The following is a 14,765-nucleotide window of genomic DNA, read 5'->3' as shown; positions in this document are numbered from 1 at the left end:
TTTTATACGACATTCTACCAATAACATATGCAAAGTTTACAAACGAATGTGGTGTGGTTTCTGATGTCACACTGTTCCGCGAAAAAGAAATGATGAACCGAGTGAAACGGGCGCGGTGCGTCTTCGGTGGAAATGCAGACAGTCCACCTGAATTTGAATCCCATGAACGGAATTATGAAGAACAAGGTTGATTGAATGTGAAAAGTAGATATTCTGCTAGGTTTTATCATATCTGCTTGTTTTGGAAATACTGTGTTTGAGACAGTGAAAGAATTTAATAGTAGTTGTCGCAAGTGCCACAAAATTTCAGCACAATGATGGCAAAGTTACTCACGTGGCAACTGCTCGTGAGAGAATGGCTTTAGGATGTTTGAAGCATATATTCTATCACTGTGCTCGAAATGTATCAGGAAATGCAGTTGAATTATACACTTACCATATCTATCTTACGACAAAAGTCTGAAGTAGTGAAAGGAAACTGTTTGTTTCAGTCACAGATGTGAAATGATTCAAGTACATCACACAGTAATCAAAAGCTATATTTTTATAAGGAAAACTTATCTCTTGTGATGCAGATACAAAAATAAAGATACGAAAAGGTTTGCAGCTTTGCTATTCAAAACGTTTTTCACTTCCAGATTTACCTCATTATGTTCATTGCTTCCGTAACATTTGTCTTGGGTGATGATTCCATAAATGTCAGACAATACACAAGTTTCTGTCAGTAACGGTGCCTTTGAAGCACTTCTGAGGCTTTTTTGTGAAGTAACTTAGTATTTGAAAAGCAGACACTTCTGGCCACTCCTACAGTTACTGAATGGACGCTGTGAGATGGCTTATAAAGCAGAGCTTGCCCTATGATTTAGTCTCTGAATTTCGTTCTTGCCGTTTGCAGACCGAATAAAGAAAACGAAGAAAGGACTTACAAACGACAGTGTTTCTCCAGCGAGACCCGAACCGCCATGTATATAACCAGCACAATGAAAATGGAGCTTGTCAGCACTAAGTCAGCATGACACTGTCCTATTGTAGATCACTTGGAACGTGAAATTAGAGAGAAATCATAGCTCAGGTGCCAACCGTCAAATCTGGGTTCAAACAATGAATTTCATTTACTCGGTATCACATCTTAAATGGAAGCCATTCAGAATATTTCATTGAGGTGACAAGAAAGCTCAGCATTGCTGTGGGCAACTGCAGAGATGAAGCCCAAGTCGTTCACTTAAGGTGGCCAATACGTCTGGTCGCCAATCAGAATTCTAAATCTGGCCATATGTACGATCTGGCAACATTGTAGCATTCGGATGTGTACGGAGGAATTTCTGTCAGCCTTTGCGAGCTGTTAAGAAACTCTATCTGCTTGTGGTTTAGTTAAGTTTCGCACTCTGGGAACATAAAGTCACGCATACTTCTGGTCGCCACTCAGAATTCTAAATCTGGCCATATGTACGATCTGGCAACACTGTAGCATTCGGATGTGTACGGAGGAATTTCTGTCAGCCTTTGCGAGCTGTTAAGAAACTGTATCTGCTTGTGGTTTAGTTAAGTTTCGCACTCTGGGAGCATAAAGTCACGCATTCGAGGCCATTCCATTCCCTTATTTTTTTGATTCGCATATCAGTTTTCTACTACAGTTATCAGTCTCAAGGAAACTCAAAAATAATTCGTTTCATTTTCTAATCCACCTGTAATAGCAATACGTTCCAGCACATTTCCCCCAGACAGCCCTTGGATGCAGCAAGATCAGAATAGTTGACAGTCGAGAGTTTCCTTGCCCCAAAGCAGTTACCATCTACTGGCCATACACTGCACGCCGCCAACGTCAGACGACTCCGACCAGGTGAACGTGTGGCAGCGGTATGAGTGTATTTACCAACGATCATTTTCATGTTTGAAGTTAATGCATTCATCTCGCATTTATGATTTGGATTTTGCATGCCGAAAACTTAAGAACGTTGCTCAAATGTGATAAAATGTAATCGCAGATGGACAAAGGTTTAACATTGTGACATGTTGTTTTCTTTGATTTTAGAAGAAGGGTAAAGGTAGCAGAGGCAGCTGTGAACCTTCATATTGCATTTGAGGTGACTGCTTTTGGACAAACTACGGCAAAGAGATATTTTGTTTCGAGAAAGATCATTCTGGCATGAATGTTTTTGCACATTCACAAAGTCTCGGCAACAGACGTACGTGTTGAAGTACGACCATTTAAACAATGAGCGATATTAGTATTCCGTAGACAATACTGAGACGTCGGGAGCAGTACTACTGCACACTCTAATTTAAAACAAGTAAAATGAAAGACGTGACTATTAATTCATTTTTACTTGATCGTTATCAGTTGGCTCACTGAGAATTCCAACGCAGTATTTCTGCTTATGTCTAATTACGATGTCTTTGTATTAACTTATTAAGAAGAATAAATGGATGAACCTTAAAAAAAAAGATATATACTCGAACAAAGGGCAATACTAACGTAATATTTTGCCTCTAGTGGCTCAAAAAGAGCGATGACGTCGGTGGTCTTCGTTGTCCTCCTCCTGGTGTTTGACCTTTGTGTCTGGTATAGACCTAGCCTTCAGGCCGTGCTTCGCAGTGTCACGCTATAGTGGTACAGTGTCACCCAGTGTAGTGTCCGACGCGATGTCCGTGACGTGATCCGTGTCGTCATCAGATGGGCAACGGATAGCAGCCTGCAGTCACCTTCACATTTCCGCCGACGCCCCCGTGAAAAATGCAGTTGCGCAGGTACTTCCGCGAATACATCAGCGAGCACACGAAACACTATGACTGACTAACAACGAACATTTCGGTAAGAATACTTCGATACAATCGAATACTCTTCGTGAACGATGCAACACGAATCTTTGTTTCCTTCTAGTGTTATTTCATACCTCTGTCCCAGGTGGGCAGGGGTTGGCGGTCAGCGGAACAGTCACCGCTCTTCAGGCAAGAGACTGTATAAAATTCGCAGGAGAATAGTACATACATCAAATATGTGGACAAAAGTTTAAGTTTACACATGAGAAGGGCACCCAAAAAAGGGGTATTAGACGATATACGTTTACATAAAATCCACATACATTTGACACTGAAGCGCTAAAGAAAAAGGTATATGCATATGTTTTCAAATACAGAGATATGTAAACAGGCAGAGTATGGCACTGTGGTCTGCAACACCTATATAAGATAATAAGTGTCTGACGCAGTTGTTACGTCAGTTACTACTGCTACAAGGGCAGGTTCTCAAGATTTAAGTGAGTTTGAACGTGGTTTTAAAATCGGCGTACGAGCGATGGGACACAGCATATTCGAGGTGGCGATGATGTGGGGACTTTCTCGTACGACTATTTCACGAGTGAACCGTGAATATCAGGAGTTCGCTAAAACATCAAATCTCCGACATCGCTGCGGCCGGAGAAAGATCCTGTAAGAACGGGACCAACGACGACTGAAGAGAATCTTTCAACATGACAGAAGTGAAATCCTTCAGATAATTGCTGCAGATTTTAATGCTGGCCATCAACAAGTGTCACTCTGCGAAAGATTCGACGAAACATTATCGATATAGGATTTTGGAGCTGAAGGCCCACTCGTGTACCCTTGATGACAACACAACACAAAGCTGTACGCCTCGCCTGGGTCTGTCATGACTGGAAACATGTTGCCTGATTATACGAGTCTAGTTCCGAATTCTATCGAGTGGATGGACGTGTATGGGTGTGCAGGAAACCTCATGAATTCATGGACCCTGCATGTCAGCAAACGACCAAGCTGGTGGAAGCTCTGTAACGGTGTGGAGCGTATGCAGCTGCAGCGATATGGTACCTCTGAAACGTCTAGATACGGCTCTGACAGGTGACAGGTATGTAATCATCCTGTCTAATCACCTGTATCCATTCATGTCCAATGTGCATTCCGACTGGCTTGGGCAATTCCAGCAGTACAATGCGACACCCCACACATCCAGAATTGCTGCAGAGTGGCTCCAGAAACACTTTTCTGAGTTAGACACTTCTGCTGGCTATCAAACCCCACAGACATGAACGTTATTGAGCATATCTGGGATGCCTGGCAACGTGCTGTTCAGAAGAGATCTCTGCGTCCTTGTACTCTTACAGATTTATAGACAGCCCTGCAGGGTTTATGATGCCAATCCCTCTAGCACTTCTTCAGACATTAGTCATGTCCACGATACGTTGTGTTGCGGTACACGATATTAGGTACGTGTATCAGTTTCTTTGGCTCTTCATTGTAAAATGAAACTCGACAAAGATGGTTCGAAATGGCTCTAAGCACTATGGGACTTAACATCTGAGGTCATCAGTCCCCTAGACTAAGAACTATTTAAATTTAACTAACCTAAGGACATCACACACATCCATGTCCGAGGCAGGCCACAGCAGCCGGTCTCGACAAAGACATAACACATAAACATTGGCGGCACGAATAGCACAATTAAAAATAGCGTTCACAGTATGACACTGAAAACACACTGCACTTACGTAACATACACGGCGAGCACCAAAACATGACAGAGAGTGACTGATTTAAAATTAGAAGAACCTGATAAGGAAGGGGAGGTGAGAGATGAGCGAGAGAGGACAGAGAGAAGGGTGGTCGGCGGAGGAGGTGGGCAAGAAGGGATGAAATGGAGGGGAGCTGGTAGCACATCAAGGGGCAGGAGATGGAGGGTGTGGAGGGAGACAACCACGAAGGAGGGCAAGGAGTGGGAAAGGAGAAGTGAGAATGACAGAAAGTAGGAGAGAGGAACCAGCAGAGAGGGAGGTGAACGAGTGGGAGCACTAGGAGGAGGAGGCGGGGAGAGGGATGGTCAGAGTTGAAAGAAAGGATAAATATCGAGGCGAAGCACATCATCCAAGACGGGGAGACGCTGGAAGTTTATCATCAAGGATGGGAGATAATTGTAGTTTGTTTGGGGAAGGAGGTGAAGGGTGTGGAGATGGGGAGAGGGTGGGACACAAGGGTAAAGGCTCAGCAGCAGTCAGGGAGTGTAGAGGAAAGGAGACACCAGGAGGGTGGGGAGGAGGCAGTGGTTGATATATTTGATAGGGATGTGTTGAAGGAAAAGGAGGAGATGTGGGAAAGCAATGAGGTCATAGAGGTTCCTAATGGCAGATGGGAGATGGATATAGAAAGGGAGGCAGAGTGCATACGATTCAAGGTTGTGGAGGTCTTTATAGAGTTTAGAAGGGGTGAAGATCCAGACAACACTGGTGTAACAAAGGATGGGACAGATCAAGGATTTGTAGGCATGAAGGATGGTGGAAGGATCTAATCCCCACATCTGGCTGGACGGGAGTTTCTAGAGGCAGAGTCTATTGTGGGCTTTGTGTTGCATGATAAGGAAATGGGAAGTCCAGTTGAGGTGACTATCCAGAATGAGACTGAGGTATTTCAAGGTGGGAGCAAGTTGGACAGGATGGTCATGGACAGTGATGTAGAAATTATGGAGCTGCAAGGGGGGAGTGGTACATCATATAATGACTGCCTGGGTTTTGGAAGGATTGATTCGATGAGCCACTGGCTGCACCAAGCAGTAACCTGGTCTAGGGGGAGTTTGGAGGTGGTTAGGTAGGATAGAGGGCAAGGAAGGTGGCGTCATCAGCATATGGACGGGGATGGAGGGGTGGAGGGTGTTTTGGGCATATGATTGGTGTACAGAATATAGAGGAGAAAGGACGGAGTCTGGGGCCCACCTGTGGTAGAGTAGAATATAAGGGAATTGGTATTATGGATTGTGACATAGGAAGGATGGAGTTGGTAGAAAGGGCGTAGGTCTGGATCTTGAAAAAGAGCCTGGTATATCATACATGGTCATAGGTATTCTGGAGGTCAAGGGAAACAAAAATAGCGGAAGGATGGCAGTTAAACTGGAGGGAGAGGTGACGGGTAAGGGTAAGGAGTTGGAAGTCAGGGGAAGAACCGGAAACCACACATGGTAAGCTCAAACCATTCACAAAGCCATAAAATTAAGAAGCGAAAATAAAAGTAAACAACTACAAATTACGTACCGATGATATACTTGGGTCAAACATCGCATAAAATAGACCAAATCTTCAAGAAACCAACCATACAACTAGCTTTCAAAAGAAACGATAATCTAAAAACGAAACTTCCATCCGGAAAAACCAAAATCCCGATTTTTGACAACCTAGACATATACAAAACATTGTATAACGACTACGCAAAATTCTGTATCGGTCCAACAGGAATAAATTTTAACATTAGATTCAAGGAGCACACAACAAATTGCGACAGCAATCAAGGAAGCTTTTACCAGCATCTCAAAAACCAAAACCACAAAACTGATCATATCGAAAATACATTATAAAGTCTATACAGAGTATCAGAGGAACATACCATCGACATCTTGCAAGAACTAGAAATATATATACACACACAAAAAATTATCCAAACACTATCCTTAATGAAGAAATCAATCTCAAACAAAAAATTACCTAGAAAATTTTATTGGCATTTTGGAAAACGTGAAAAGATGAAAATCACAGTAAACAGAATGTCAAAGATAGCCATACATAGAAATTACAACAAAATCATACTAGCAATGATGCGCAACTAACGTCATTAGCTAGCAAAGATTGCACTGTAAACATAAAACATCAGCGATAATAAACTGTAAGTGCAGCAATCGAAAATATTTCGCAAAATATTCTGCATAAACAAAACTTCGTGAATATAGCGATCTAGTAACAAATGGACAGGCCGGTTTACTCACTGATGCAATATGGGCATCTATCCCACCTAGAGGCAAATATGTATGCAGACTGACCTTTCTGTACAACTTTAATAAACATAATAGACTCACCAAATGTAACTTCTACAGGTTTGCGAATGGCGCTATAGCCGAAACAAGCTTGTAGTAAAGTAGAAGGACTACTAGTGAACCCATTTGTAACTTACCTGGAATTACTCGTTGCAAACTGTCATATTAGGATGTGTTCATGTGTTCTATGATGCGGGCCCAACTGAAGAGATAATATTGCCTGTAACCTAAGGATTTTTATTAAATAATTTGTTGGCAACTCTGACTAATCCAGAGGCAATATGTCTTTGTTTTTCTACTGAGAAATATGAAACAAATGTTACTCGAAGTTCCTGTTTGTTATTTGTAAAGATAAATCAACTCGACCAAAAAGTGGATCTCTGGACCTGCAGTGCAGTAAAAACAACGACCTCAAGGTAAGTAGACTACCTGACCAAAACTAAGTGATTCACTGAGAAGAAAGGCTAGGGAGGAAACGAAATCGAACCACACAGTTCGAGAGCGTATGTGATGTTATTTTCGTGATTACAAATAAGAATGAAATTAATAATATCAAGCCTTCCAGCAGTAAGGCGTTGCACGCCCTCTGGCCTTGATACACGCACAATTCGATTGGGAAGGGTGTCATAAAGTCATTGTAACTGTACTATCATATCCTGGATACTGTCGTCGAGGCAGAATTGGTGACTGAGCTGGTCTCATGCATGTTCTATTTGAGAGAAACCTAGGGACTTTGCCGGCCAGGAGAGTATCTCAACACCGTGCTGCACAACACAGTTCATAGAGACACGTGACGTGTTGCCGACCGTTGTCATGAGTGGTAAGATATGGGTACGGAGGATTTCCGTAATGTACTGTTGTGCCGTTGGAGTTCCTTCAATCACTACCCATCACGACTGGTCACACCGATGGCAGCAAATACGATGATGCCGGAAATAATACCACTGTGGCCCTCCAAAACATTCTAAAAATGGGTTCTCTCCCGAGATCGCCGTCATAATACGCGACTATGGTCATCTGTGGTAGTACAGAACCGCGATTCATCGCTGAACACTATGCGATGTTACAACACCAATCTACATGAAGCCGTTTGTGTCGTGGTGTTAACAGCAGCCTATGACTGGGACAGTGATTCTCTAGTTCAGCTGCTGCTTGTCGTCTACCAGTGGTGTGGGATGGCACAGAACGTTGCATGGACTCATTACTTGTTCTCGGATGGCAGTTACAAATGCTAAGGAGTTGCCAGGTGTTTGCTGCACAATGCGCCGATCGTTCCTTGTGGTCAATTCGTGTACGATACAACCAGCCGATCAAATAGAGACCCACAATATGACCTCCTCTAAACTCTGCCAGGTGCTGATAACACTGGCTCTCACGAGAAGTGATCAGTCAATGTTTGACTTTCTTCATGCCCGTTATCTACTCTACGAGGGGTACTAGCATCACTAAACATGAAGAACACTAACCCACTCTGGTGGTCATTTTAACTGGCACAGATAATTGTAGCTTTCATCATTTACATACCCGCCGACGGCGTGTATGTGTATGAAGTTATACTGATATCCGACCATGTCTTCTGGGAGCTTCATTATTTTGTAAAGCATTGGATATCCTATGGAGATGTAGATTTTAGATTCTGCTGATGGGAACTCTTTTTTTTTTTTTTTTTTTTTTTTTTTTTTTTTTTTTTTTTTTTTTTTTTTTTTTTTGTAAACTAAACTAAGACACAAAGCTACCGATCGATTTCATTGTGTGCAGGTAAATCGTAAATCACTGCTCTCATGAAGTATGTTCGGGGTACACATCCCTCATAGCATTCTTGCACAGAGCAGTTTCACACGCAGTGGATACAGCACATTCCATTTATGCGGGACGTTCAGTTTGAAGCGCAACATGTTTTTTTCTCGGACTATTTGAAAAAAAAAAATGTGAAATTTGTTGTGGGACATCGTGGAATACTCCTGGTTCAGCCCCTATAGTTTCAAGACTTTCGGATATGTGGCGGCGCTATACTTAGCTTTCAAAATGGTTTCTGTAACGGAAGTGTGTTCCAAAAACGCAGCTGTCATTGAGTTCGTTTTGGCGGAAAATCAGAACATTGAAGATATTCATAGCATTTTGCAGAATGTCTACGGACATCTGTCAGTGAACGAAATCACAGTGAGTCGTTGGGTGAGGCATCCGTCAAGGTCGGGCAGACTAGTCTGACCTCCCGCGTGCCGCCCAGCCGCACTCAGCTGTGACTCCTGCAGTGTTGGAACGAGCGGACACTCTCATTCGAAGTGATCCACAGATCACAGTCAACAACCTTGCTGCACAACTGGACGTTTCAGTTGGTACTGCTCACACACTCGTACACCAGTAGGGGTACTCAAATGTGTGCAATGAAGAACCATCTTTGCATTGCTTGTGTGTTACAAGGCCGAAAGTAAGTTTCCTCTACTTTACGTCTATGGTCACAAACTTTTTGTTAACAGATTACCGGTTTCGGTCTATAGTGACCATCATCAGATCTGGGGGTCACGTTTCTCCAACCACTTCCCGCCGTGCGGAATTCTGGCGTTAGCGCTAACAGAGGGCGCTGATTGTGTGCAGCACTATAGTTTCTATCATTTGTGGGTTATTCAGCGATTTGTTTTATGGTTGTTTAATAATATCCCTTGCAGTATCAAAGGTGTTTAATATTTATGTCATTATCTAGAATATTGGCACACGAGCATATGTCAACTACTCTTTGTTAACTCTTCCCCTTTTTAAAAATTTTACTTTTGTAGTGTTCTTTCTATTGCTTTTTATCACTGTAATGCCTTTTATACGTTATAAGCTCATTACAGACTTCAACTATTGTATCCCCTTTTATTTTAGCTGTTCAATTAATTATTGAAAACTAGTGTATTCCGACATTAACGACATCTGGTGAACTTGCAACACAAACATCTTGTGGCTACTTTACGGCACCTTGTTCTGAACAATAGTACTACTGACAACATGACGCGTGCATATGATGTTATTTATATATATTTGGCGATGCTTGCGCTGATTCTGCATTTAACATTTAACGATGCCACTATGCCTGCAGTACATTATGACTTTGTTTTTATGAAACAGGTAGGCCTCTTCACACATGCATATATTGTCAGTAGTACTTTTTATTATGGTATATGTATTGCTTTTAAGCTGTAGACAAACTGCGAGTGTATTTATGTTTTTCCCATTTTTGCTACAGATCTGATGATGGTCATTATAGACCGAAACCGGTAATCTGTTAACAAAAAGTATGTGACCATAGACGTAAAGGCAACTTATTGCATATACGGGTCATTGTTTTATGCGCGACCATGTCGCACCTTGTGAAAGGCTGAAAGTGACAATTTTTGTCGAAGATCGTCACAGGCTATGAAACATGGGTTCATCACTTCGAATCACAAGCGAAATGGCACTTTGTGGAGTGGCGCCACATCACCTATCCCCAGAAGAAAACGTCCAAAGTCGCGCCCTCAACAGATAAGGTCATGGCAACGGTCTTCTGAAGGTGTCATTCTGTTAAAAAATGCGTTACCGTTTTTGTTGCCACAGAAATGCAAACGAACTTTTCCTTCTCCCTGACAAAGCAAGGCCTCACCCAAGTCTGCGCATCCAAGAGGAGCTCACAAAATTTCATTGGAATGTTCTTCCTCACCCACAAGAGAGTCCAGATCTCCGTCCTTCCGACTTTCATCAGTTTGGTCCAATGAAGGATGCACTCTGCGGGAAGCAGTATGTGAATCATGGACAGGTTATTGATACAGCAAGACATTGGCTCCAACGATGACCAGTAGAGTGTTACCATGGGCACATACAAAACGTCCCGGTAAGGTGGTGTAAGGCTGTCGCACTCAACGACGATTATATTGAAACACGGGGTTTTGGAGCCAGAAGAGTGGGCAGTTATATGGTGTCTACATCTACATCTATATGTATACTCCGCAACCACCCAACGGTGTGTGGCGGAGGGCACTTTGCGTGCCACTGTTATTATCTCCCTTTCCCGTTCCAGTCACGTATGGTTCGCGGGAAGAACGACTTTCGGAAAGCCTCTGTGCGCGCTCGAATCTCTCTAATTTTACATTCGTGATCTCCTCGGGAGTTATAAGTAGGGGGAAGCAATATATTCGATACCTCATCCAGAAACGCACCGTCTCGAAACCTGGACTGCAAGCTACACCGCGATGCAGAGCGGCTCTCTTGCAGAGTCTGCCACTTGAGTTTGCTAAACATCTCCGTAACGCTATCACGCTTTCCAAATAACCCTGTGACGAAACGCGCCGCTCTTCTTTGGATCTTCTTCTCCCCTCTGTCAACCCGACCTGGTAAGGATCCCACACTGATGAGCAATACCCAAATATAGGTCGAACGAGTGTTTTGTGAGCCATCACCTTTGTTGATGGACTGCATTTTCTAAGGACTCTCCCAATGAATCTGAAACTGGCACCCGCCTTACCAACAATTAATTTTATATCATCATTCCACTTCAAATCGTTCCGTACGAATTCTCCCAGATATTTTACAGAAGTAACTGCTACCAGTGTTTGTTCCGATATCATACAATCATACAATAAAGGATCCTTCTTTCTATGTATTCGCAATACATTACATTTGTCTACGTTAAGGGCGAGATGCCACTCCCTGCACCAAGTGCCTATCTGCTGCGGATCTTTCTCCATTTCGCTGCAACTTTCTAATGCTGCAACTTCTCTGTATACTACAGCATCATCCGCGAAAAGCCGCATGGAACTTCCGACACTATCTACTAGGTCATTTATATATATTGTGAAAAGCAATGGTCCCATAACACTCCCCTGTGGCACACCAGAGGTTACTTTAACGTCCGTAGACGTCTCTCTATTGAGAACAACATGCTGTGTTCTGTATTGGAATCCTGAATGAAACCAACCCGTTATCACAAAAAAAGTGTCGGATTACTAACTGAACATCCCTCGTAGGAATTGGAATGACTAATGCAAGAGTTGACAAGGGCCACACATCGACACAAAGAAGTCCACGAAACTGAAGCCGAACTTACCTTGTCGTAGTCGTATTTGAATGTAACTCCGGCAAGTAACGGTGAGGCGATCTGGCGGTAGAAGTTGCGCAGCTGCAGGTGCGCGTCCCCCGCCTCGTAGATCTTCTTTCCGATACCGCCGTTGCGCAACGCCAGGCGGCGCAGGAAGCCGTAGTCGGCGCCCGAGCCAAAGGCCAGCGTGAACAGGGCGGCCGCCGTCTCGCGGTTGCGCTCGGTTACGAGGCGCACGATCTCGTCGGTGTTGCTGATGCCGCCGTTGGGCTCTCCGTCCGTCAGCAACACCACCATAGGCGCGTTGCTGCGCCTCTCCGACAGCAGCGCCGCCTTCGACACGAGCAGCGCCGTCTCAAGCGCCTCGTACATGTACGTTACTGGGAGCAGTCAACACAGGCATTTCACACACCGGCTGAGACTCAGCCACCGCGCTGTCACGGTTCACAGAGAGATACTATGAAGGGGTGGCTTAAAGTTATAATTACAAAGTAGAGAACGCAAGTTAATTACAGTACTGGCCATTGAAATTGCTACACCACGAAGATGACGTGCTACGGTCGCGAAATTTAACCGACAGCAAGATGATGCTGTGATATGCAAATTATTAGCTTCTCAGAGTCGCACAAGGTTGCGACGGTGGCAACACCTACAACCTGCTGACATGAGCAAAGTTTCCAGCCGATTTCTCATACACAAACAGCAGTTGAACGGCGTTGCCTGGTGAAACGTTGTTGTGGTGCCTCATGTAAGGAGGAGAAATGCGTACCATCACGTTTCCGACTTTGATAAAGGTCGGAGTGTAGCCTATCGCGATTGCGGTTTATCGTATCGCGACATTGCTGCTCGCGTTGGTCGAGACCCAATGACTTAGCAGAATATGGAATCGGTGGGTTCGGGAGGGTAATACGGAACGCCGTGTTGGATCCCAACGGCCTCGTATCACTAGATGACAGGCATGGCTGTAACGGATCGTGCAGCCATGTCTCGATCCCTGAATCAACAGATGGGGACGTTTGCAAGACAACAGCCATCTGCACGAACAGTTCGAAGGCGTTTGCAGCAGCATGGACTATCAGCTCGGAGACCATGGCTGCGGTTACCCTCGACGCTGCATCACAGACAGGAGCGCCTGCGATGGTGTACTCAACGACGAACATGGGTGCACGAATGACAAAACGTCATTTTTCGGATGAATCCAGGTTATGTTTACAGCATCATGATGGTCGCATCCGTGTTTGGCGACGTCGCGGTGAACGCACATTGGAGGCGTGTATTCTTCATCGCCATACTGGCGTATCACCCGGCGTGGTGGTATAGGGTGCCATTGGTTACACGTCTCGGTCACCTCTTGTTCGCACTGACGGCACTTTGAACAGTTGGCGTTACATTTCAGATGTGTTACGACCCGTGGTTCTACCCTTCATTCGATCCCTGCGAAACCCTACATTTCAGCAGGATAATGCACTACCGCATGTTGCAGGTCCTGTACGGGCCTTTCTCGATACAGAAAATGTTCGACTGCTGCCCTGGCCAGCACATGCTCGTCTCTCACCAACTGAAAACGTCTGGTGAATGGTGGCCGAGAAACTGGTTTGTCACAATACGCCAGTCACTACTCTTCATGAACTGTGGTATCGTGTTGAAGCTGCATGGGCAGCTGTACCTGTACACGCCATCCAAGCCCTGTTTGACTCAATGCCCAGGCGTATCAAGGCCGTTATTACGGCCAGAGGTGGTTGTTCTGGGTACTGATATCTCGGGATCTATGCGCCCAAATTGCGTGAAAATGTAATCACAAGTCAGTTCTAGTATAATATATTTGTCCAATGAATACCCATTTATCATCTGCATTTCTTCTTGGTGTAGCAATTTTAATGGCCAGCAGTGTAATTACAAATCTGAGAGCGTAAGTTTATTTTTTTATTGCTTTGCAGGTACGTGTGTGTAGTCCTGATACAATGAAATGTAGCATGTAGTGTAATGTAGCAAACTCCGAAAGAAGAAAAAAACAATGAGGCCCACCACATTCATAGAGTATGAGAGCATACTGTAAAGAAATGCCTCCGAATTTTTTATACGAAAATTCTAAACTTTTTAAAAATAAAACAGACTTCATTAACATTATACATCTTGATTCTTAACCTGGTGTGCAGCTTCCTACACAACGTTAAGGGGAGGTGGGCTACAGAGTCCTGTGGAAACTGTCATGATAGCAAAGGTGGACAGGAGCAGAAATGATTAGCGAACAATTTAACACAGTAAACGAGAGTAACTTAACTTGCTATTCTCCAAGCGTATGAAGACTCATTAAAAACAATGCCAGCTCTCAATGTCAGCAAGGAAGAGGCTCTCTGAACTAAAAACACGGTCGATGGTGTTCGACTTATGACTAGGTGGTGCTTGCGTAGCGTCACGCAGCAAGTCGGCCGCGTGGCTACCACTGGCCGTGTGATATCGCGGTGGCAGGTGGCGCTCCTGGTACAGAACCACTGGATGCGTGGTGCAGCGGGCGCACGCCATTGGGTCCGGCAGATCACACGCGACCGCTGTAGGCATCTGATGGGAACTTGCGATTCTGTTGCCAGGTTTGACGCCCGTGGGGTCGTATCGATACATGATACCGCACTTCATGTCTATATATACACAGGGTGTCCCAAAATAATGAATACACTGTGACTTCGTAGGCTTTCCCTGCGTAATAAGTCTTGAAAGTCTCTTCGGGTTTGGTGCCGTATCATAAAATCAACTCGATTCGATATTTCGGCGATCCAACTGATCGCCATCTTCAGGAGAATGCTGCCTCTGCTGATGGGTCCCGCTGAGCTTTCAGGCCAGTAGGATTTTAGCATCCGGCAGCAAACCCGAAGAGAATTTGAATGTATACACTATTTGAACCTGAAT

The 14,765-nt window shown here is 44.3% G+C and overlaps 1 protein-coding gene across 1 annotated transcript in view; it reads right to left on the bottom strand.

Moving 5' to 3' along the window:
• LOC124805205 (inter-alpha-trypsin inhibitor heavy chain H4-like) overlaps window positions 1-14,765 on the bottom strand; it is a 200,348-nt gene that overhangs the window by 36,024 nt on the left and 149,559 nt on the right. Inside the window, exon 9 of the mRNA XM_047265705.1 lies at window positions 11,871-12,241. Within this exon, the coding sequence (XP_047121661.1) occupies window positions 11,871-12,241 (371 nt within the window). The remainder of the gene's footprint in view (window positions 1-11,870; window positions 12,242-14,765) is intronic.

The sequence above is a fragment of the Schistocerca piceifrons genome, chromosome 1 (assembly GCF_021461385.2).
Source record: "Schistocerca piceifrons isolate TAMUIC-IGC-003096 chromosome 1, iqSchPice1.1, whole genome shotgun sequence".
Taxonomy (NCBI): Eukaryota; Metazoa; Arthropoda; class Insecta; order Orthoptera; family Acrididae; genus Schistocerca; species Schistocerca piceifrons.
The sequence above is the reverse complement of the archived record's forward strand: the minus strand, read 5'-3'. Positions and strand labels throughout refer to the sequence as shown.